Source organism: Canis lupus, chromosome 20 (genome assembly GCF_048164855.1).
Source record: "Canis lupus baileyi chromosome 20, mCanLup2.hap1, whole genome shotgun sequence".
Classification (NCBI taxonomy): Eukaryota; Metazoa; Chordata; class Mammalia; order Carnivora; family Canidae; genus Canis; species Canis lupus.
The window spans coordinates 48,460,151-48,486,153 of record NC_132857.1 but is presented as its reverse complement, the minus strand read 5'-3'; the positions used below and the strand labels follow the sequence as shown (position 1 = coordinate 48,486,153).

The 26,003-nt window shown below is 34.5% G+C and overlaps 1 protein-coding gene across 1 annotated transcript in view; it reads left to right on the top strand.

Moving 5' to 3' along the window:
- LRP1B (LDL receptor related protein 1B) overlaps window positions 1–26,003 on the top strand; it is a 1,825,680-nt gene that overhangs the window by 1,063,732 nt on the left and 735,945 nt on the right. Inside the window, exon 11 of the mRNA XM_072789062.1 lies at window positions 3,947–4,183. Coding sequence (XP_072645163.1) covers window positions 3,947–4,183 — 237 coding nt within the window. The remainder of the gene's footprint in view (window positions 1–3,946; window positions 4,184–26,003) is intronic.

Below are 26,003 nucleotides of genomic sequence, written 5' to 3'. Positions count from 1 at the left end.
TGTCATGTGCTTCCTGAGGACTATGAGTTTAGATTATTAAATTTGTTAAAATTTAAGTCTAAATGGTAGTACAAACATTTTTAAATCAACAACCCAAAAGGCTCAATGATAAATATATATATTGGTATTTTGTTTTTATTTCTAACTTTGTATGAAATGCTGAGTCTCATGTTTAAGAGATCCTCTGGATAACTAAGAATTAGAAGCCTCAAGGTGAGTGAAGTTGTATGTGTGCATGCGTGTGTGTGTGTGTGTGTGTGTGTGTGTGACCAGTCTTTCAACTGGTGTGCTTAACACTTGAAAAGTAGTGGCACATCATTAAAAATAGAATCATACACATTTATACATACATATTTGCATGCATGCATACCTACGTATATAAGTTTGGGAGAAAAACAGGATCACAGTTGCATAAACTTCAATCACCCTTAATGTAGTCTATCAATCAAGGTATATTTACATTGAGAGACAGTTCTAGCCACTTTAAGTTGAAAGATTAAATCCAAATAGATAGGTGCTCACATAGCTAGTGAAAATCAGCAATAGCTTCTAGATTCAGTCCTAAGAACATCCCTCAAAACAACCATTGAACTACCCTGGCTTAAAACTGGAAACCTGCCACAATAGGAAGGCAGGGCTTCAGGAAGTCATAAATGGTAATGGTAACTTCAAAGATACACCACTTTAACTGATATCCAGGGATCTCCTCAACTTGCATCACAACTATTAGTTCCAGAAATATGTCACAACTGATAATTTCCTATTGGCAAACAAAACAAAACAACACCCTCTTACTTGCCACTTGATATACACAAAGGAAGAACACTATTGTGGAAAAATTCAATTTCTCCTTTGGATGAATACCAACAGAAGTAGCAGAAGGCGTTCTTATTTCCATATTCCAAACTTGAGTTAGTACATCTTATTATAGGTACTTAAAACCAGGTCTATTGCTCTATGAGAGTCTCTGAAATTATAGCTTTTAGTTTCAATTGTCTATCGTATAAGAAAACACACCAGAAGAAATTTTAAAGTAGGTATTGAATGACTAAAGTAAGTGACTTAAGTAAACAATGGGAAAAATGGTGATTCTTATTTAAAGCATATACATACTTCAGTTGGTTAAGCATCAGATTCTTGATTTTGACTCAAGTTGAGACCTCAGGAATTTGAGATTGAGCCCTGCTTGGGGCTTTGTGCTCTGTGGGGAGTCTGCTTGAAGTTCTCTCCCTCTGCCTCTCCCCCTCATACTAAATAAATAAACGAATAAATAAAATCTTTAAAAAAGAAAACATGAAGCACACGCATACACACATACCTTAAACCAAGTATCTGAAGTACCAGATTTACCAGTTACCACTGAAAACATCAATTAAAAATAAACATTAGCATAATTGGTATGGTGAAACTAGTGTTCTTATCCATTGCTAATAGAATTGGAAATTGATGTCACTATTGGGAAGACATTAGATAAATATTTTAAAAAAACATAAAATTGACAGTATTCTTTAAGAAATGATTCCTCTTTTGACTGAAGAAATTCATTGTAAATGTACTTATAATAACAAAAACCCAGATGCAATCTAAATATCCAGCAATAGGTAAACAGCTGACTACATTGTATTACCTCTCTAGCAGGGAATATGATGCTGTCATTGAAAATAATGTTTTGAAGACTTTAAAAAAATATCATTTCTTTAAAATGAGGTACTAAAGTGCTTACACAAGATCCTTATTTTTATTTTTATTTTTTTAATTTTTTTAAGATTCCTATTTTTTAAAAACAAAAATATTTATGCATATCGAGTTGGTAGAAAATGTTAATTTTCAAATAAATCTTCGCTACTTTTAAGCAATATGCAATATTTTTAAAAGATACTCTTGAAAGTAGGTGGACACTGAGAGGATGTGAGGGCAATGAGGAAGAAGAATGTTAATATTCTTTACCAGCAATTCCATTCCTAGAAGTGTATACTTAGAGATCATCTAAGAAAGTGTGTAAAATGCTAGGTCGAAGAAAACATGCTTATCTCAGTATTATTATTATAATAATGAAAAGATAAAACCAACCGGGGAACAGTTTGACAAATTATCATACATTATACTGATCATACTGAAAGAATTAATATAAAGTTTAAAATAATAGATCAACATAGAACATAATTTTGATGCTAAGATTTAATAATAAAAGCACAATATAAAATTGAGTGTCGGGGCACCTGGATGGCTCAGTGGTTGAGCATCTGCCTTTGGCTCAGGTCATGATTCTGGGATCCTCCGCAGGGAGCCTGCTTCTCCCTCTGCCTATGTTTCTGCCTCTCTCTCTGTATCTCTCATGAATATATAAATAAAATCTTTAAAAATATATAATAAAAGTGAGTGTCCTATGTAATTAATTGCACATTTAAAAAATAACTAAATAAATGAAATTTGAAATAGTCACATGAAGGAATACAACGTAACAGTGAAAATAAGTGAAGAGTGACTACAACAACCATGGATGAATATTAAAAATATAATCAGAATAAAATTCACAGAAGAGATCACATATGCAATTCAAATATGCAAAATCAAACAATTTCTGTTGGCAAGTACATATAATATGTACTAAAACTTGACAAAATACATGATAAAATTATCAATATATCGGACGTCTTTGGGATGAAAAAGGAATAGGAAAAGAAGGGGTGGGGAATAGGTTTAGGGCACATGCATACCTTCCAATGTTCTGGAAATATATTTTTAAATTCTGTGCCAGGTACATGAAATTTGTTTTCTCTTTATATATTGAAATATAATAAATATCGGTTTATATGGATTTAGAAGTCAATAACATTAATTTTAAAAGAAAACAAAAGAAAGAAAATATATAAACTGATAATGTTGTTTATATTGAGGATGTTGAGTCTATGAGTAATTAATCATTTTTCCCTTTTTTCTCCAAATTTTCTATAGCTTAGTTATTTTACTTTGCTAAGAATCTCACTTATGTTACTGTTATCTAATTGTAATTGAATAATAAGTATCCTCAGTTTTATTAATAAAACTCAGAATGTTTTTCCTTTTTATATATATTCTTCAAATTTATATATATTTTTTTTTTCAAAGTGTTTATAAACTAAGTCAATGTCTCTAGCCATTGAAGAGCATGGCATGTATTTCCATATGAAAATATGAAGGAGTCAATTCATTCTGTTGAAAAAGCTACATTGATTCTGGCATTTTAAACTGGGAAATTGTTTCTTTTTGTTTGAGATTTTTGTATTTGTTTTATTTTGTTTTGTTTCATTTTTGGTAAGGGCTGTGTTATACATCAGAGTTACTGGCAGAAGGCATCAACCTCTAACATTCTAATTAAGACGTAAAGAAAAAAGTGATGCTGTAACTGGCATTTTATTTCATTCCTTAAAAGAATAAATCACTTGTTTAGACATTTGTAATATATTCACATGCATATGTGATACTGTGTGATTCTATTTGTTTGCCTTTGACAGCCTTAGATGCAAACTCCGAGGTGGGATGTTTTAAATGTCTAAAGTTTTTAGCATCGTCAGACATAATGAATGCTACAGTTAGTATCTACAGAATGTGTTAGATAGACTGCAATGAATTGTAAAACTAAACGTGCCGGATGTTTTCATAAATGTCCATTTTACTGTTACCAGTTATCCAATGATCTGTCATGTTTTTGTTACACAGGCAGTTATAGACAAAAGAATAATTAACTAAATATAACCCATTCACGGAAGTAATTTCTGTTTTAATTAAAGTAATGCAATTAGCGGGCCTTCTTGCATCAAGATACATTTGGCATATTTTAGAGTTTAATTTTTGGTATTGAATTTAAAAAACGCTAATTGCGCCAGTTAATTAAACAGTGGCATTCTGCAGTGTAAAGAAGATTAGGCAGCCTCAGTTGTTTGTGTTTGTAATCTTTCTTCTGCAGGACCGAAGAATGAGTTGTTCCTCTTTTATGGGAAAGGACGCCCAGGAATTGTTAGAGGAATGGACTTGAATACCAAGATAGCTGATGAATACATGATCCCCATAGAGAATCTGGTAAACCCTCGTGCTTTAGATTTCCATGCAGAAACCAATTATATCTACTTTGCTGACACCACCAGTTTCCTAATTGGCCGGCAGAAGATAGATGGCACAGAGCGAGAAACCATCCTCAAAGATGGTAAGTGACAGCATGTGATACTAGCATCAAACTGCCCACAGATAAAGTGGGGTGAGAGGATGAATCCAACATACTGTAAAACTTACTCTAACCAGAACCTAAGTAGTTACTGTTGATTTAAAAATATTTGTTAATTTAATTTTCTTGAGTGACATTATTTCTACATGTTTTTCGCATACCAGCATATTAAAACCTTCAGGCTGAAATGGAATTTGGGATTGTCCACCACATTGTAAACATTACTGGAATTAAATTAAGCTACTTATTCACTTTCATGGAAAATGTAGATTTACAATTGTGTTCATAGTGCTATATGGCAGGACATAAGATTTCACAGGACATTAGAGACTTGTGCAATAGTTGATTCTTTCTAGGATGTTGGTCATGTCATTCAAAGTGCATTAGAAGTTTCAATGTCCCCATTGTCATTGCATTTTGTGCATATTGTTCCTTACTTTATAAATCATTAAAATTGAGTTCTCTGGAGTTGCCCTTGAAATATCTGTATTCACAGAGAAACTTTGTTTATACCTAGCTGTACTTATAGATATTTATATGCAAGACTATATTTGCAAACATATATGCCTATACTTTATTAAAACAGTGTATTTTATAAATTTCATGGCTTAGGAGCAACCGATCAAGTAACAAAATAATAGAACTTGGTATAGGTAGAAAATATATTTTTTAATATTTTATTTATTTATTCATGAGAGACACAGAGAGAGGCAGAGAGTTAGGCAGAGGGAGAAGCAGGCTCTCTGCAGGGAGCCTGGTACAGAACTCGATCCCAGACCCCAGGATACGCCCTGAGTCAAAGGTAGATGCTCAACCGCTGAGCCACACGTGTATCCCAGTAGAAACTATATTTTTTAAGATTTTATTTATTTATTCATGAGAGACACAGACAGAGAGGTGGAGACTTATGCAGAGGGAGGAGCAGGCTCCATGCAGGGAGCCCGATGCAGAACTCGATCCCGGACCCCGGGATCACACCCTGAATCAAAGGTAGATGCTCAACTGCTGAGCCACACATGCATCCCAGTAGAAAAGATCTTTAATAATTAAGCAAGGCAAATCGTTGACTGCTAGTCACCTTTAGACGTGTTCAGTAATGATTCTGGTACTCAGTTTCCTCACATATACAATCTGCTTACTTCTCAAATATTTTAAAAATCCTTCATTTAGGGAACATTAATTATATGCTTATTAGATGAGGAACACTGTGCTAGCTCTCTTAGAAGATAAAAGGAATGTTAGAAAGTGGTTACCAAAAAAAAAAAAAAAAGAAAGTGGTTACCACCTTTAAGGAGTTCATATCTACCTTTGGAAATAATATAAATACACAAAAAAATGTAAATACTTTGCAGCATTTTATTTAATTAAGTTTAAGTGGACCCAAAGAAATATATAATTATTGGAGAATGTCCATGTAATGGGTCTCCACAGGAAGGAAAATATGTCTTCATGTGAATGTTCCTAGAGAACTTTATGTGTTCAGGAAGTATTTGGGGTAGATCTTAAAGGAAGAATGTTACAAGGTAGGGGAGGATATTTTAGCCACCAGGAATTCCGTAGAAAAAAAGAAAAAAAAAAAATCAAGAACTCCAGAAAGAGAATGAAGGGGACATTAAGTAGATCATTACAGGAGGTTTTGGTTGCAGGGAATAGGGTCAGAGGATCGATGGAAAGTGAGAGGTGATTAAATGAAAGACCTGAAATGTGATGTGAAGGGACTGGAGGAAATCCTGAAGGGCTAAGGGGCAGGAAATACTTTGAGTCAAAGGATAATGTGAATGAAAACATATTTTAAGAGAATCAATCTGGTGGTGGTGTGCAGAATGGAGCAGAGAGGGCCACCTGGGTGGCTTAGTGGTTGAACGTCTGCTTCGGCTCAGGTCTCATTATCCTGGGGTCCTGGCATCGAATCCCACATCAGGCCTTTCATGAAGGACTGAAATGTAACATAGAAGGTTCTTGGTTTCCTTTCAAAATATGTCAGTTCCTGTGCTGTGACTGAATGTTCCAGCTAATAACCTTAACTTTGATGACAATATCTTATCAGTGACATTGGTAAATCTTTGCATTTCACCACAGCAACAGAGATCAGTTGTAATAGCCACTTGACTGCCAGGCACATCTGTACCATGTTGCTTTGGCAGTATGCAGGTTATGGGAACATTTTGTAGATTTAACACCTGAAATATACTTAACATTTTGATATTCCTATGGAAGGACTGCTTAATGCTTTTTTATTGATATTCTTTCTTACCAAGAGAATAATAAAGACATTATGATCTAGGATTAACAACATGTCAAGACAGAACTTATATTTGGCAATTGACAGTTTATCATTCTTGAAATCAGAAAATTCTATGTGTAGTCACTAATTTAGTCACTAATTTAGCTAGCATATCCTCTATCCAACCTGAAGACTGAGAGGCAATGCTTGGTTTGACAAAGTATTTTGTAAGGTTGGTAGAAATTCTGAGTCTTAGATAAATTTGTACAGTTTGAAGTACAAGGATACAAAGATTTTGCTGTTTGTAAATAAAACATTAATATTTTGAACATCTTTCATGTAAGCTTAGAGGTTTTCTATAAAGAAAGAAAAACACCAACAGCATTTCAAAAAAGGCCCATCTCTATTCATTCTTTGATTTTTCTTTTTTTCTCTCAGAGGTGTATGGAAAACTTCCTAAATGTGGTATATTCTATAGTCTGTAGAATCTTGTGAGCTAAAACAGCAGTTAAATAAAAGAAAAGGGAAAATTGTCCCTTACTTACATCTAGATACTTACATCTACCTCAATGAGTACTAAAAGTATCTATGAAATGAAGACATACTAGTGATTTAATTAAAATAGACTTCTATTAAGACAGAGCATTTACCAATCTGTAAGTTTCCTATTCTCTAGAATTCTTACTATAATTTTTATAAAATTCATACTATTTCTTTTAATTTATTATTTGATTTATTTTTTGGTCTAGTTAATAAATTCTGCAAATACCTTCACTGTTCCAGGTGCTATCATAGGTGATGGGAATGCTGCAGGAAATAGGATAAAGTTTCATACTTAGTGTACCTAATAGTGAGAGGCAGATAATAAACACATAAATGAATAGGATAATGATAACTGCTGTACCAGAAATAAAGTAGGACACTGTGGTAAAAAGGAAAAGGAGATATCAACAGGAAGCACAATTAGACTAAGTGGTCAGGGAATTTAAATAAACCATTCTCTCTAGGTATAACTATTATACTATCTAAGAGAACAAGATAGATGCTTTTTATAAGATCAAATTCACTTTCATCTCCTTGGGTGTCCTGTCCAAGATTCATTTTTCATTGCAGTATGCATTATAATTTTCAGTAGAAAGGATAAAAATATAAAAATAATAATTTAGTATTCAATTTATTATTGTATGCATTCTGTTAATGCAGTACTTGTTCTGCTGTATAAATTAATTCTACTGGGATACATATATCCAAATAGAAAGCATGTTAAAACAATCTTTCATATTGTTCCATATTTTTAAAATATTAAAAAAAAAACACTCAAAGCATTTTTCCTGAGTTTGAAAGTTATTAATGCCTGCAGCTATAACAGAAAAACTATTTTCAACAGCTCCCATAATTAAACTGGAGATCTGAGGTCACCAAGTTGGTGGTAATTTGTTACAACAGCCACAGGTACTAACAGAAAGCCTGTGCTCGTAACCAGTTTATGGACCAAACTTATATATATATATATTTTTACGGTGGGTACTATTTGATTGAGATCCGAAATGGGTACAGGTTTCCACACCTCAGACTCCTTTTACTGACGGTATTTACAAGCATCATGAAATTGGAGAACAATGAAACACTTTGGATAGGAGGCAACTTAGGATCTCTTTTCTGACATTATGAATAGAAGTGTAGCCAGGAGGAAGGGGAAGGAGTCTTTCTGTGCAGAACATATTCTCCAAATAACATGTTTGAAGATAATCTGTTGACATTCTATGGAAGGGTAGTGCCTTATCTGTATGTTAGCTTGTCCAGCATCTGAGGATCAAACCCTATTCTTCAGCTGGGTCCCATCACCGGCATCTCCATACTCCCTCCATGGATTTTAGAATCCAACAGTTCCTTTGTGGGTTTGAAATGCATGGTATCATACCTGGAACATGAATTATTAGTCATCATTGTAATCCTTAGAACCCTCACTACAGGGATGTCTGGGTGGCTCAACCTTGAGCTTCTGCCTTAGGCTCAGGGCATGATCCTGGGATTGAGTCCCACATCGGGCTCCACGCAAGGAGCCTCCTTATTTTTCCTCTGCCTCTCTTTCTGGTCTCTCATGAATAAATAAATAAAATCTTAAAAAAAAAAAGGAAACTTCATTACAACACCAGCCGCACCCCCAGATGTGCCCACCAAATTAAGACCCACTTCAGAATTCCAGAAATATTTCTAGGTCTCTAATCTAACTGGTCAGTGGGTGGCTACTTACAACAGATTACAGGACTTTATCTTTCCCAAATGATACCAACCTTAGAGTCAGATTATCATTTTCCAGAGATCACGATTTTGTCTTGGATATCAATGAACTATATCATTATTCCCCAGAAATTTCTAGTTTGTCATAAAGATCCAGTTTGTATGTAGGTATGTGTGTATTTATTTTTAGTTTTATTTTTATTCCAGTGTAGGTAACATACAGTGCTTATTAGTCTCAGATGTACAACATAGCAACTTAACAATTCCATATATTACTCAGTGTATATCAAGGTAAGTGTACTCTTAATTCCTTTCACCTATTTCAGGCATCCTCTCGCCCACTTATTTGGTAATGCTCTGTTTGTTCCCTATAGTTAGAGTCTATTTTTTGGTTTCTCTCTCTCTTTTTTTCTGTTTTTGTTTTTTGTTGTCATTCCTTTGTTTTATTTCTTAAATTCCACATATGAGTGAAATTATTTCACTTAGCATTATACCCTCTAGGACGACCGATGTTATTGCAAATAAGATTTCATTCTTTTTTATGTATGAGTAATATATATATATATATATATATATATAATATACATAATATATATTATAAAAAACTCATGTTCTTTATGCATATATCTATCAATGGACACTTAGGCTGCTTTTGTAATTTGGCTATTGTAAATAATGCTGTAATAAACATAGGGGTGCACATACCCCTTCAATTTTTTTTTTTCATTTTCTTTGGATAAATACCCAGTAGTACAATTACTGGATCAGATAGTAGTTTTACTTTTAAATTTTTGAGGAACCTCCATACTGTTTTCCACAGTGGTTGCACCCAGTTTGCATTCCCTCAGGCTTCCTTTTTCTCTATGTTCTTGTCAACACTTGTTTCTTCAGTTTTGATTTTAGCCATTCTGACAAGTGTGAGGTGGTATCTCATTGTGATTTTGATTTGTATTTCCTGATAATTAGTAATATTAAGCATCTTTTCATGTATCTGTTGGCCATCTGTATGTCTTCTTTGGAGACATGCCTGTTCATGTCTCTGTGTGTTTTTTAATTGGATTATTTATGCTTTGGGTATTGAATCATATAAGTTTTTTATATATTTTGTACACTAACCCCTTACCAGATATGTCATTTGCAAATATATTCTCTTATTCAGTAGGTTGCCTTTTAGTTTTGTTGGTTATTTCTTTTGCTGTGCAGAAGCTTTTTATTTTTTTTATATAGTTTCAATAGTTTATTTTTGCTTTTGTTTCCCTTGCTTCAAGAGACCTATCTAGAAAGATGTTATTACATCCAGTGGCAGAGAAATTGCTGCCTGTGCCCTCTTCTAGAAGTTTTTTTTTGTTTGTTTGTTTGTTTTTGTTTTTGTTTTTGTTTTTTTTTTTCAGGTCTCACATTGAGGTCTTTAATCCATTTTGAGTTTATTTTTGTGTATGGTATAAGAATGTAGTCCAATCTAATTCTTTTAGGCATTTAGCTTCCCCGTTTTCCCAGCACCATTTGTTGAAGAGACTGCCTTTTCCCATATTTTTGTCTCCTTTCTCAAATATTCATTGACCACAGAATTGTAGGTTTATTTCTAGGCTCTCTATTCTATTGATCTATGGGCCTATTTTTTGTGCCAATACCATATTGTTTTGATTACTACAGTTTTGCAATATAACTTGAAGTCTGGAATTATGATACTGTTTTTTCTTATTCAAGGTTGTTTTGGCTACTTGATATCTTATGTGGTTCCATACAAATTTTAGGATTGTTTATTCTAGTTCTGTGAAAAAAAACATTTAGTATTTTAATAGGGATTGCATTAAATCTATAGATTGCTTTGGGTAGTGTAGATTTTTTAATAATATTTGTACTTCAATCCATGAGCATGAAATATCTTTCCATTTGTTTGTGTCATCTTGAATTTCTTTCATCAGTGTTTTATATAGCTTTCAGAGTGCAGATCTTCCAGCCCTTTGGCTAAGTTTATTTCTAGGTATTTAATTATTTTTGGTGCACTTATAAATGGGATTATTTTCTTAATTTATCTTTCTGCTACTTCATTATTAGTGTATAGAAATGCAATGGATTTCTATACATTCATTTTGTATTCTGCAACCTTACTGAATTTATTTATCTGCTCTGGTAGTTTTTTGGTAGAGTTGTTAGAGTTTTCTATATTTAGTATCATGTTGTCGGCAAATAGGGAAAGGTTTACGTCTTCCTTGCCAATTCTGATGCCTTTTATTTCTTTGTGTGTGTTGCCTGATTGCTGTAGCTAGAGCTTCCAGAACTGTGTTTAATAAAAGAAGCGAGAGTGAACATTGTTGTCTTGTTCCTGACCTTTGGGGAAAGCTCACCCTTTGTACTTGAATGTCAATAAACTTCAGCATTATACAACTCTCTAGGAGTTTCTAGTCATAGAGAGCCAGTTTTACAGCAATGAAACAAACATGTTAAGATATCACAAGTTATGTTAGAAAGTTCTCATGAACTTTGTTTTTTTGCTTATTCATTTATATTCAATTAATTAACATATAATGTATTATTTGTTTCAGAGGTAGATGTAAGTGATTCATCAGTCTTAAATAATACCCAATGCTCATTACATCACATGCCATGAACTTTAAATAGTGAGTATGCCTTGCAAACCATTTTAAGATTAAAAACTACCTTTCACTCGCTGCTTTTAGATTAGAGGTGCATATCAATCTCATTTTTCTGACATTAACTCTTAAAGGAAAAGCTCTGAGACTCTGAGAGATGTAGACACTGACCTACCATTAGAAAAAAAAATAATGAATACATTTATTGGTTATGAGGCATTTCCTAATTAAAACTTTAAGAAGAGATTTATGAGCATTTGCAAGTCATAAGAATCTAATAGATACTGTCCTACTGAGTAGCAAGGTCAGAGCCTGTTTGCATATACTGACTCCCATTAACTATCAATAAAATGTTTTTCCAGGATTCACTAGAAATTTGAGTTCTGAAATATGGGTTCAGTTTCGTTGTTAATTTGCAACTATATATTTATCATATTTTAAAATATTTGCCATGAAGTATATGAGATATTTGAAAAAACTGTAAGCCAATATCCTATCCGTTTGTCTGAAAAAGTTGACATGAATAGAAGCTTGAACTCTGGATTTAAAATACAATGTCATAAAAAAAATGTAATTGATTGTGTGGCTAATGAATTTGAAGAAGAGATCTATCCCCTTATTTGTTTCCACACAACATAGGCATTTATATCAGGCATAAGCATCGACAAATACATGCTATTTGTACTACAGATGCATGCATACAACAAACTACAAATACATGGATACACACATTAGCTGAGAATAGCTCCAGAAGCTTCTACAAAAAGTCTATTATCTTGTAAATGCTAAATTGCTGTGAAGGTCAAAGGAGATAATATGAAAATACTTGGTAATCTCCAAAGTACCATTAGAATCTTATCACAAATGTAACCATTTTATCTATAGATATTTTGATCAGTATAATTTTTTGCACATTTTAAACAAGTTACCAATTTTCAGAATAAATTAAAAGAAATGCATTCTACCCAGTTGCATAATTAGCCTTAGCATTATGTGATTTTTATTTGTTAATCAAGGAATCATTTGGGAATCCTTTATTAACCCAGGACTACTATTGTAAACTTTGACTCTAATTGTAGTATTGCTTAATTTAATACAAATTTTTTATTAAAGCCACATTTGATAAATTATTCTTGGCTGACATGACTGTGAGGGTCCTGGAGTAGGAAATGTTAGCTCAGGGCAGCCCGGGTGGCTCAGCGGTCTAGCACCGCCTTCAGCCCAGGGTGTGATCCTGGAGACCCGGGATTGAGTCCCACATCGGGCTGCCTACATGGAGCCTGCTTCTCCCTCTGCCTGTGTCTCTGCCTCTGTCTCTCTCTGTCTCTCTCTCTCTCTTTCTGTGTCTCTCATGAATGAGTAAATAAAATCTTAAAAAAAAATGCTAATCTTGCAAGCTGAGCAAGTTCCCATAAAACTAACCGTTTTGAGAAGATTTTAGGGGGGTGGTAATAGTCATATGTGTAACAAACATATCGAAAAATGATCTGATCTATCTGAAGCATAACTATTTTTTGTCTCCTATTTGGATTTGAAAATGTATTTTGTAGACTCTCTTACTAACAAAACTTTTGAGAGCAAAACTCCATCAAATCCCAATCCTTTCTCCTCACAACTAGGCAACTGACAGATTTCTCAGACTTTAAATCAGAAACACAGTATCAATTTGGTAATTAGTTGCCCAATCCAGTCCACTATATGTACATGTATATCACAATTCTAAATTCAATCTATCATCAAGTCTTCCATGCTTATCACTTGTATTGTGTTCTGGCTGGAAGCCTGGAAAAGGAAAGGAGGATGTATTTGGTTCCTCATCTTTCTTTGCCCTGCACTTATTTTCCCTGCCAACAATCCCAGCTTGCTAGTCAGTTACCAGTGTTCACTCACTTCTCAACATTGGCCGGAACTGATGAGAGGGGTGTGAATGGTTAGGAGTGATAAGGAGACAGCAAGCGTCTTATTTGAACAAGTCTTGTTGTAAACTGGCCTCTCTCTGAGCATAATGAATCTTTAAAATTTACTCTCTTGAGGGATTTGGGTATGTGTGTGTCTCTATACCTGTCTGTATAGATGTGCAAGCTTTTGGGGGCTTTTCTGTTGAATCTCACTTTTTCATTTCCCTTGGCCAAAGTATATGGAATTCTATGCTTGTGACTTTGCATCCCTGAATATCTAGTTCACGCCCATCGTGTAATTGTTTGAGTCCTCATACCCAGCTGGACAGCTTTGTACTCATCTAAAGACATTCCTCGGCCAGCGTTCTTTTCTGTCTGGTCTACAGAATAATTTGCAAACCTTCTGCCACAGTAAACTCTGGGAGTATAGAAATAGTGCAAATCAACCACCACTAACTACTCTGCCACCAACTGTTAAGAGCTCAATTCAGAGATCTCCCAGAAGTACCACGGAAGCTCCATCACTGGAGCTCTTTCCTATCACCTTGGGAGCTTGAAGGGCAGGGACTAGAGTCATAGAGAAAAGTAACATCTTGAAAGTTCTCTTCCCTTTACATCGTTGATCCTGTTGAGACCTCCACGAGTTGTGGAAACAATTATGATCTAGTTCATTGTAAAAATGAGAACTTTTTTCCCCTACATTCATTTTTGCATTTTTTTTTTTATCATTTTGGCTCATAACCCAATCTTTAATTTTAACATCCCATTACAAATGTCACAGTGAGTTACTATTGCTCCTAATTCTGCAACCAAATTGCCAATGTTCTAATAGTCATTAGGCAGTGGTCCAAATGACACCTGGAAAGGAAAACAAGTGTAAGACTATTTTGAAAATTCATTTAAACATACAGGTGGTAACAAATAATATTTTCACTCCCCTTTATGCTCCTAGTTCCCTTTTTTATTATCTAATTTTAATATTACCTAGATTCTTAATTTTTATTTTAAACACTTTAAGGATTTTGCAAGGATTAGAATTCTTTTCAAATTAAAAAAAATGTGTTTGAAAATAATAATAAAAGCACACTCTAAAACTCTCAAGAGGTTCCAAGACAGTGCCATCCCCAGTCATGTTGTGAAAGAGTATCTCTTCACCTTCTCAGCCTTTTCCTCAATTGTAACAACTCAAATGTTACTTTTGCCTATCATTTATATTTTTAAGTGAAAGGACTAGATGTGGCATATTTTCTAAAATGTTATATTTGTGGCCAGTGAGTTATATCATCTGAGTTAATTTTCTATCCAAATTCTCTAGAATCACTACATATATAAAAATTAAAATTATTTCCAGTTCCAGACTAGCAGAGGCTCTCAAGATAAATGAAAAAAACAATGCTTATTGACTATGCATCACAAATCATAGAACTGTTGCTATTAATTAATTCCCATTGCCTATACTCTTACACCTTATGTCCCAGAGAAAATTATGTTACTTTTGGATATGACAGTCATGAGTTGTGAATTGAACAAGTTGGGGTTATGAAGAGTGGGCTCTTACAGAAGAAAATTAGCACACCTAACCATGAATATATACATTTATACCCTCTCTACCACAGGTTGATTTGAGTAGAAACTTTCCAGGTATATTTAGCTATATTTAGAGTAAAAAATACTGGATTAAATGTCAATCATATTAGTTATTTGGTGTCCTGTAGGCAAAAATCTTGAAGTTATGGATTTCTTTCTTTCTTTCTTTCTTTCTTTCTTTCTTTCATTCTTTCTTCTTTCTCTTCTAATCATACTGGTTGAATTAACTGGTATTCTTTTGTTCTATCTAAAAATAGCTACAAATTTTATTTTGAATACCTGTATTTTCCTTCCAATAATCACTGGCTGTTTTATAATTTTATTTTTAAAAATCAGGTTTTTCGTAGCATAACTTACATATAGTAAAAGTAACCTTTTTTAAAAGATTTATTTATTTATTCACTTATTTATTCATTCATTCATTCATTCATTCATTCATTCATAATAGACATAGAGAGAGAGAGAGAGGCAGAAACACAGGAGGAGGGAGAAGCAGGCTCCATGCAGGGAGCCGGACATGGGACCCGATCCCGGGACTCTAGGATCGCATCCTGGACCAAAGGCAGGCACAAAACCACTGAGCCACCCAAGGATCTTCACCCCCCCTTTTTAAGGAAACAATTCAGTGTACCCAGATGAATAGTCAACACCACAATCAAATTAGAATATTTCCAACTCCCCAGAAAGTTCTTAACAGCTAATAGTCTAATTTCTACTCTGGTCTGATTTTTCTATTAGAGTTTCACCTTTTCTAGAATGTAAGAAAAGATTAATCATATAGTGAATAGCTTTTGAGTTTGGCTTGCTTCACTTAGATAATGCTTTTTTAGGTTGCTGAATGTATCTATTCATTCTCTTTTATGATGGATTCTGTTATACTGTATGGACGAACCACATTGCTTCTTGGCCTTTTGGCTAAGATCAAGGGTATGGATGTACCACAAGTTTTTTTTTTTTTTTTCTTTTACAAGTTGATGTTCATTTGGGTTGTCTCAAGTTTAGTCAGTTATAATGAAAGCTGTTATAAACACTTGTATATGATACGTTGTGTAGACATGTGTTTTCCTTTCTACAAGTGGATTGCCTGGTAAAATGGTAAGATTGTGTATAACTTTGTAAGAAGCTGCCAAACTCTTCAGTCTGTCCAAACTTTCTTTTCAAAGTAGCTGGATTATTTTGCTTTCCCAACATCAAAGTATGAGAGTTTCAGTTGTTCTGTCTTCTCATCAATGCACATATTATCAATCTTTTTCATTTGAGCCATTGTAATAGACATATATTGATAACTCATGGTTTTGATTAGAAGGTTTCCACTTCACAGTCATCTTAGGGTCTGATTCTATTGATAGCTGCACCTCTTTTGTTTACCAATTTATCTCAGTGAGTTGTGTGTTTTTTATTGCTTTTTGTATATCTCATAATTATTTATTAAATATCAAACATTGAATTTAAAAAAAAACCTTAGAGATTCAAATTAATAAAATTTATGCCTGGAGAATTAACATATCTCTTCTGTCAGTTATTAGTGTGGAGATTTTGGTCATTCTATTCAGTAATTGCATTGGGTTTGGATTTTGTTCTTATTATAGTTAACTTCAGTAAACCAGAGCTTTAAGATCCCTCCAGTGATGGTCTGATACTACTTTGTGCTTGATGTGGAGACTTGAGAATTCTTGCTCATTCCTCAGCTTTCTTTCAATAGTCCATTCACAGCTGCCTTACTGAGCCATCTCTTTCCACACTCTTACCCTTCCTTCAGTGAGATTATTGTGCTGTGTTACTAAGTGAGAAGCTTCTAGGAGGTGGAAGAGATGTTCTCCATTTTCTTGGTTCAGTCTTGGTCTTAGGCTGTATGTGTCTGGGGTTTTGAGGTGGATCTTTCTGTACCTCTTCTCCCTTGGGAGCCAATGTCTACCATGTTCTGTGGGAAGTCGTGGCCTGGAAATAACTTGCTGCTATCATCCCCTCCCAGGGTAGTAGCAAATATCCATGTTTTTTGTTTGCTTTTTGTTTTGTTTTATTGTTGTTGTCATTTGTTTTTGTATTAATCCAATTATGGTTTTAAGCAGCTTTACTGTGCCTTCTCTAGAGGTGAACAGCCTTGCATCTCCTGTTCTCTCAACATCATCTCAAGCACCTTTGCTTTGGACCAGTGGCAGTAGAACTTCTTACTCTTCTCTAAGACAAGTGTTGCTTGTTCTGAGTAACAAACTTGTGGTAGGATCAATGGTGTTTCCTACTCTTCCCTCAGGATTTCATGGCTTTTGGGTCTACCTCTCCCTCAAGGCAGCTATACTTTACAGATCACCTTACCTTTGAGGAAGACAAGGTTTCCTGCTCCTTTTCTCATGGCAGGTGACTGTTTTTCTATACCCCCCTTACAGTCAGTGGATATTGGTCTTTCTTCTGAGAGTGGGAAAGTCTCCTCTCCATCCATAGTGGTTTAGAGGATTTCCTTTGTATGAGAGCAGAGTTTAGGAGATACGGTGGGTTTCACATCTGTTAGACACACAGGAATGTCTCAGGTCTCCTGTTATGCTTTCAATATTTCTCTTGCGGACTCAGCAAAAGAAATCTCTTGCACTGATTTATCCCAATAATTCTAAACTTTCACATTAAACCAAATCTAGTTTGAAGAATTCTTTGCCATTTTAGCTTTCTTAAATGTCTATTTTTATGGCAGTTTCCTTTTCCTCCTTTGCTTTGCCAATGGCACAACACTCCATGCATCTCATTTTTTTTTTTTTTTTTCCTGGAAGAGGCCTGTCACTCTTTGGATTTTTCATCTTGTTGCCTTGGGATCTCAGCTTTCATTTAGACTAAAAAAAGTTATGATCTCTTAGATTATTGGACTTTCTCTTATTGTTATGTGTTTCAATATTCTTTTGCAGCTTTCTGCATCCTAAATAAAGCCCAATGCTACATGTCTATGATTCATTAATGCAAATGGGAATTTGAAGAGCAAGATTGAAATATTTTTAAAAACTGCTTTGTCTCCCTTCACCTGAGCATTAGAAGCAATTCTTAAAAATACTGAGTACTACTTAGGAATACATGTGAATCCCTTGTGATGCTCTTAAACATCCACAGTTTACACATAAAAAATCACTTGATGCAAAAAGATTTGTGTTTTCTACTTTCAATAAGCTCATTTTGTATTTTTTAACCAGTAAACAGAAAAACAAACAAACAAACAAATAAATGTAGTCTTCCCAAAAGAAAAATAGCTTAATGCTTTGGTTGTCAGGAAAAAAAATAATGTTATTAAAGAGATAGTACAGCATGATATGATTAAAGCGTATCTGAGGGGTGTCTGTGTGGCTCAGTTGAGTAAGCATCAGCTTTTGGCTCAGGTCATGATATCAGAGTCCTGGGATCGAGTCCCACATCATGCTTTCTGCTCAGCAGGGAGTCTACTTCCTCCTTCTCCCTCTGCCTCCAACTCTGCCTACTTGTGCTCTCTGTCTAATAAATAAATAAAATCTTTTTAAAAAAGCTTATATGAAAATCTGATTCTTATTTATTGCTAAGCTTTCCATTTATTTACCTATATAAAGCATTATTAAATTACCAAAGATCTGCAGATAGTAGGTGAGGTGTTCATCTGAAATTATAAGATCGTCATTCTCAAAGAATCTACATTCTTATTTAATGCATCTGTCAGATTACAAGTGAATCAAAGAACTAAATATAAGACCAAGCAGACAGAGACACCTGGGTGGCTCAGCAGATGAGTGTCTGCCTTTGGCTTAGGGTGTGATCTCAGAGTCCCCAGATCGAGTCCCACATCGGGCTCCCTGAAGGGAACCTGGTTCTCCCTCTGCCTGTGTCACTGCCTCTTTCTCTGCATCTCCCATGAATAAATAAATAAAATCTTAAAAAAAAAAAGACCAAGCAGACCATTATGCCAGACTTTGCACTCTATATTCATGAAAATGAATGAAATATATTAACAAAATAAATTGATAACAGCACTGAGAAATTGAAAAAAAGTATACCATGAATCATTGAAAATAATGAGAATTTTCTAAGTAGAGTACAGATTGGACTATATTGACCAGAGAGCAAGAAACCATAACCTAAAATATCACAAGTATAAACTTTGAATATAAGAGGTGAAAAGGAGGACCTTATGGTCTTAATAATGACTAAAAGAGATAAAAAGAAGGCCGTAAGGCAATCTTTAAAGCAACTTAATAACTAAGTGAATTAAAAATAATGGGTTCAGTTCAATCCATCCCCTCTGGCATTAATTATACCCTAGAAAGTACACATAAAGAATGGATTGGGATGTGTCTATTCATTTAAGTGGGGAAAAAAAAGGTAAAGTTAGAATTTTATATAAAGCATACAAAAATAAAGCTTAAATAGAACAAAAATATAAAATTTAGGAAAATATGTTTTTCTTTATTAGTATTAGAATGTGGAACATTTTCTTAAGACACAAAAACCCAGAAGCTATTAAATAAATTACATAAATAATTTATGTAAATGTAAAACATATTTTTATGACATGCTAAGCAAGGAGAAAATAAAGTAGACAAAAGTCTTAACATATGTAACAGAAAAGAATGATTATTTTACAGAATAAAGACAATGTCAGAAAAAAATAAAGAATATATGTCAAGGTAATTCACAAAAGAATACAAATTTCCTAATTAGACACATAGAGAAATGTTCAGCATTATATTAATCATGAAAATCTAAAATAATACAGTAAAATATGACCTTTCTACCTTTATCATTAGATTAAAAATTTAAAAATTGGCAATAGGCAATATTAGTGAGGCAATAAGAGAATAATATATTTTCCACACTATTGGGGAAAATGTAAACTGCTAACAGTGGTTTTGAAGCATTATTTGGTAATATCTATCAAAATTAAATTACATATAATACTCAGTACAATTCCATTATTGGTTATCTATCCAATTGATGTGTACACATGTTTAAATTTATAATAACATTATTTGTAATAACAAAAACTGGAAATAACATAAATGTCGTCAAAAGAAGTATGATGCATTTTTGCTATGAATGATATTAAGTAGCAGTTAAAATGCATGAGGTAGAGCTTACATGAACAAACTCTAAGACAAACTGAAGAGTAAACAGTTGAAAATGTTTTTTTGCAGGCAGGATGATTCTAATTATGTTAATTTATTAATTTTTTTAAAAAGACTAAAGAACTGTTTATAGTGATACCTTTAGGGAGGGCCATGTGAATTATTTTACTAACATCTGACTACCTTTTTGAAATATGTACAAAATGAAATGCATTCATATCTTCCTTTTTTGGCAAAACGATTTGTTCATTTAAAAAGTTAGTTTTATAGAGGTGCCTGAGTGACTCAGTTAGTTAAAGATACAACTCTTGATTTTGGCTCAGGTTATGATCTCAGGGTTGTGGGATCGAGCCCTGTATCAGGCTCTGTGCTCAGGCCCTCTCCTTCTGCCCCCCACCATTCATTCTCTCTGTCTCTCTCTCAAATTAATGAATAAAATATTTTTTTAAATAAGTATTATATTGTGCAAAAGACAAAAAGGCAAGGCATATTTGCTGCTTGGCAGAGAGGAGTTTTCAGACCCATTGTCTCCCCACAACACAAGGGACAGAGTCCTTCGGAGTAAGGTGTTTCCCTGCATCTCTTCTTGGCTAGCAGAAGCCAAGTACTGAGTTCCCAGTACAGAGAATGGACGTCATCCAGATTGCAGCACACCCTGGTTTCAGTGTCCCTACACTGTCATCTAGGTCTCTTACTGGCATTGGACCAAAATCTTCTATTTTAGAAGAGAGCAACTATTGCAAAATAAAGAAATGCAGTTATGTATAATATAAGCATGTTAAAAAAAGAAAGAGAAGAGTTTCAATACAGCTAGTGAAACTATGATTACTTTTGTTCCTGTTAATAGAAGTTGGTTTCTTCAAGCAGAGTTTTTTTAAAAAAAAAGAAAAGCCTTAAGTGTTCATCTTCCCTCTTAGATGGATGTTGTTCTAGTTTAGTTTGTTCTTAGCCTATGAAGCCTTTTCCCCAAATCTTATACCATTGAATTTCTTCCTTTTATATATTAGGGATTTTTTCTAACAAAAGATATGTCTCATTGTGGGGTAGTTGTGCTACAATCTTCATCCATCTACTTTCAGTTATGACTTAATCGGTTATTTTAAAAAAATAGCTTTGGGACCAATTTCTTAACATACACATAATTACTTTGGCAAGTCCTCTATAGTATTTCACATTGAGACTACTTCAAGGATTGTACAGTTAAAATGAAGCAAAAGAAAAACATCAGTTTTATCTCATAATTACCTCTAAAAAAATTAAAGGTAAAATACTGAATCAAACAGCATGCCAATTATCTAAAAGTAGTATAATAGCACAGATCCTCGGATCACAGTGCTGATAAGAGAGGTTCATAGTGGCAGGTAATTATGAAAGTCTTGCATATCATTGGGAAGAAAACTGGAATTATTCATGAGGGGATGGTGAGCCATTCATTTATATATTCACACAGACAACCAATATTTATTGGGGTCATGTTATAGATAGGTGGTGTTCTTCTAAGTCCTGGAGATACACCAGTGACCAAGACAGGGTCTTAGAAATAATGCATTGGAAAATAACTTGAAAACACAGGTGTCATATAAGACTAAAAGAAGAAAAAATATAGCCTTAAACTCTTCAAAATATTTCAACAAAAATTTTGACAGAAGTTACACATATTTCCCAGATTTACAGTGGTGAACTCACATGTGATATCTCTTTTTTTTTAACGTTTTATTTTTATTTATTTTTCTTTTCTTTTTATTTTTTGTATATTTTTTATTGGAGTTCGATTTGCCAACATATAGCATATCACCCAGTGCTCACCCCATCAAGTGCCCCCCTCAGTGCCCATCACTCAGTCACCCCAACCCCCCGCCCACCTCCCTTTCTACTACCCCTTGTTCATTTCCCAGAGTTAGGAGTCTCTCATGTTCTGTCTCCCTCACTGATATTTTCCACTCATTGTCTCTCCTTTCCCCTTTATTCCCTTTCACTATTTCTTATATTCCTCAAATGAATGAGACCATATAATGTTTGCCCTTCTCTGATTGACTTACTTCACTCAGCATAATACCCCTCAGTTCTGTCCACGTTGAAGCAAATGGTGGGTATTTGTGCTTCCGAACAGCTGAGTAATATTCCATTGTATACATAGACCACATCTTTATACATTCATCTATCGATGGACACTGAGGCTCCTTCCACAGTTTGGCTATTGTGGAAATTGCTGCTATAAACATCGGAGTGCAGGTGTCCCAGCATTTCACTGCATCTGTATCTTTGGGGTAAATCCCCAGAAGTGCAAATGCTGGGTCGTGGGGTAGGTTTATTCCTAGATATCTTATGCTTTTGGGTGCAATTGTAAATGGGATTGACTCCTTAATTTCTCTTTCTTCAGTCTCATTGTTAGTGTATAGAAATGCCACTGATTTCTGGGCATTGATTTTGTATCCTGCCACACTGCCGAATTGCTGTATGAGTCCTAGCAATCTTGGGGTGGAGTCTTTTGGGTTTTCTATGTAGAGTATCATGTCATCTGCCAAGAGGGAGAGTTTGACTTCTTTGCCAATTTGAATGCCTTTAATGTCTTTTTGTTGTCTGATTGCTGAGGCTAGGACTCCTAGTACTATGTTTAATGGCAGTGGTGAGAGGGGACATCCCTGTCGTGTTCCTGATCTTAGGGGAAAGGCTCCCAGTGCTTCCCCATTGAGAATGATATTTGCTGTGGGCTTTTAGTAGATGGCTTTTAAGATGCTGAGGAATGTTCCCTCTATCCCTACACTCTGAAGAGTTTTGATCAGGAATGGATGCTGTATTTTGTCAAATGCTTTCTCTGCATCTATTGAGAGGATCATATGGTTCTTGTTTTTTCTCTTGTTGATATGATCTATCACGTTGATTGCTTTACAAGTGTTGAACCAATCTTGCTTCCCAGAGATAAATCCTACTTGGTCATGGTGAATAATCTTCTTCATGTACTGTTGGATCCTATTGGTTAGTATCTTGTTGAGAAGTTTTGCATCCCTGTTCATCAGGGATATTGGTCTATAATTCTCCTTTTTAGTGGGGTCTTTGGTTTTGGAATTAAGGTGATGCTGGCCTCATAGAATGAGTTTGAAAGTATTCCATCCCTTTCTTTCTTTTGGAACAGCTTTAGTAGAATAGGGATTGTTTCTTCTTTAAACTAAAATTCCCCTGGGAAGCCATCTGGCCCTGGACTTTTGTGTTTTCGGAGGTTTTTGATGACTGCTTCAATTTCTTCCCTGGTTATTGGCCTGTTCAGGTTTTCTATTTCTTCCTGCTCCACTTTTGTAATTTGTGGTTTTCCAGAAATGCATCCATTTCTTCTAGATTGCCCAATTTATTGGCATGTAGCTGCTCATAATATGTTTTTAAAATCATTTGTATTTCTTTGGTATTGGTTGTGATCTCTCCTTTTTCATTCACAATTTTATTAACTTGAGTATTTTCTCTTTTGTTTTTAATAAAGCTGGCTAATGGTTTTACTAATATTAATTCTTTCAAAGAACCAACTCCTGGTTTTGTTGATTTGTTCCACAGTTCTTCTGGTCTCTATGACATTGAGTTCTGCTTGAATCTTTAATAACTTTCTTCTTCTGCTGGGTGTAAGTTTTATTTGCTGTTTTTTCTCCAGCTCCTTTAGGTGCTAGGTTAGCTTGTGTATTTGAATTTTTTTTCCAATTTTTTGAGGGATGATTGTATTGTGATGTATTTCCCAATTAGGACTGCTTTTGCTGTATCCCATAGATTCTGAATGGTTGTATCCTCATTTTCATTAGTTTCAATGAATCTTTTTAATTCTCTAATTTCCTGGTTGACCCTTTCATCTTTTAGCAGGATGCTCTTTAACTGCCACACGTTTGAATTTCTTCCGAATTTCTTCTTGTGATTGAGTTCAAGTTTCAAATATTGTGGTCTGAAAATATTCAGGGGACAATCCCAATCTTTTGGTATTGGTTGAGACTTGATTTGTGACCCAGTATGTGGTCTATTCTGGAGAAAGTTTCATATGCACTTGAGAAGAATGTGTATTCAGTTGAGTTTGGATGTAAAGTTCTGTAAATAACTGTGAAATCCATCTGGTCCAGTGCATCATGTAAAGCTCCTGTTTCTTTGGAGATGTTGTTCTTAGATATCTGTCATTTGCAGAAAGTGCCATGTTGAAGTCTCCCAGTATTTTTGTATTATTATCTAAATATGTCTTTACTTTGGTTATTAATTGATTGATATATTTGGCAGCTTCCACATTAGGGGCATAAATATTCATGATTGTTAGGTCCTCTTGTTGGATAGACCTTTTAAGTATGCTACAGTGTCCCTCTTCATCTCTTACTACAGTCTTTGGGATAAAATTTAATTTATCTGATATGAAGATTGCTACCCCTGCTTTCTTTTGAGGACCGTTTGAATGGTAAATGGTTCTCCACCCCTTCATTTTCAGACTGGCGGTGTCCTTAGGTCTAAAATGAGTCTCTTGTAGTCAGCGAATAGATGGGTCTTGCTTTTTTATCCAGTCTGAAACCCTGACTCTTTTGAAGGGATCATTAAACCCATTCACATTCAGAGTTACTATTGAAAGATTGAATTTAGTGTCATCATAATACCTATTCTGTCCCTGGTTTTGTGGCTTATTTCTTTGGGCATCCTCTTTGTTTTACAGAGTCCCCCTTAATATTTCTTGCAAAGCTGGTTTGGTGGTCACATATTCTTTCAGTTTCCATCTGTTTTGGAAGCTCTTTATCTCTCCTTCTATTCTGAATGAGAGCCTTGCTGCATAAAGTATTCTTGACTACATGTTCTTCTCATTTAGGACCTTGAATATATCCTGCCAGCCCTTCCTGGCCATCCAGGTCTCTGTGGAGAGGTCTGCTGTTAATCTAATATTTCTCCCCATATAAGTTAGGGATCTCTTGTCTCTTGCTGCTTTAAGGATTTTCTCTTTACCTTTGGAATTTGCAAGTTTCACTATTAAATGTTAAGTTGTTGAATAGTTTTTATTGATTTTAGCGGGGGACCTCTCTATCTCCTGGAACTAAATGCCTGTTTCTCTCCCCAAATTAGGAAAGTTCTCACCTATGATTTGTTCAAATATGCTTTCTGGTCCTCTGTCCCTTTTAGCGCCCTCTGGAACCCAATTTAACATAGATTTTTTTTTTTTTTTCCTTCTGAGGCTGTCATTTATTTCCCTTAACCTTTTCTCATGGTCTTTTAATTATTTTTCTCTTTTTTTCCTCAGCTTCCTTCCTTGCCATCAACTTGTCTTCTATGTCACTCACTCTTTCTACTACCTCATTAACCCTCATCGTTAGGACCTCCAGTTTGGATTGCATCTCATTTATTGATTTTTAATTTTAGCCTGATTAGATCTAAATTCTGCATGAAGTCTCTTGAATCCTTTATGCTTTTTTCTAGAGCCACCAGTAGCTTTATAATTGTGCTTCTGAATTGGTTTTGTGACATCGAATTGTAATCCAGGTTCTGTAACTCTGATTCTTTCTTTCATGGTGAGTTCTTTCTAGTCATTTTGCTCAGTGCAGAGTGGCTAAAACGAGTTATACTGGTGATGACTACCTCAGACCTTCCTTAAAACACCTACCAACTCTCTTCTCTGTATCTATTGACTTTTATTTTTCCTCACTATTTCTATGCAATTGGAAAGAACCAAAGTTCTCAGCAAAATACACACATTTTGTCTCTGAGTTTTTCAGTTTTAAAACAACAAATTAGCTGTCATCTAGTGTAATGTGCAATATTCAGATAACTTGCATGAATATATTGCAGTGACATTAGCATACTTAATGTGTGGAGACGGTCTGATAACTATATGAAATATTTTAATACACATCTGTTTTCTCTGTGGTTTGTTTACATCTGTCTCCTAAGGATAGAAGTGTGTTCCTGGCACCAGAATTAGCACTTTCATCTCTGTTACTAAAATGAGTTTTCATAAACCTTTATTTTACATCAAAGAAGAATGTGCACATTTCGAATCAGAAACAGTTACCTTGATGTTTTAGCCATTAAGGTATCTGTAACTCATCCCAAAAAGAGGAATTTAAAATTATAATATTGAGTTCAATATTATTTCAGGCTTTTAAAAAGTACCCTTTTTAGAGATATAAAAGATATCTAGAGATATACATGAAAAATATATCATTCTGAAATAAACACTTCTAAGTGTTTGGCACA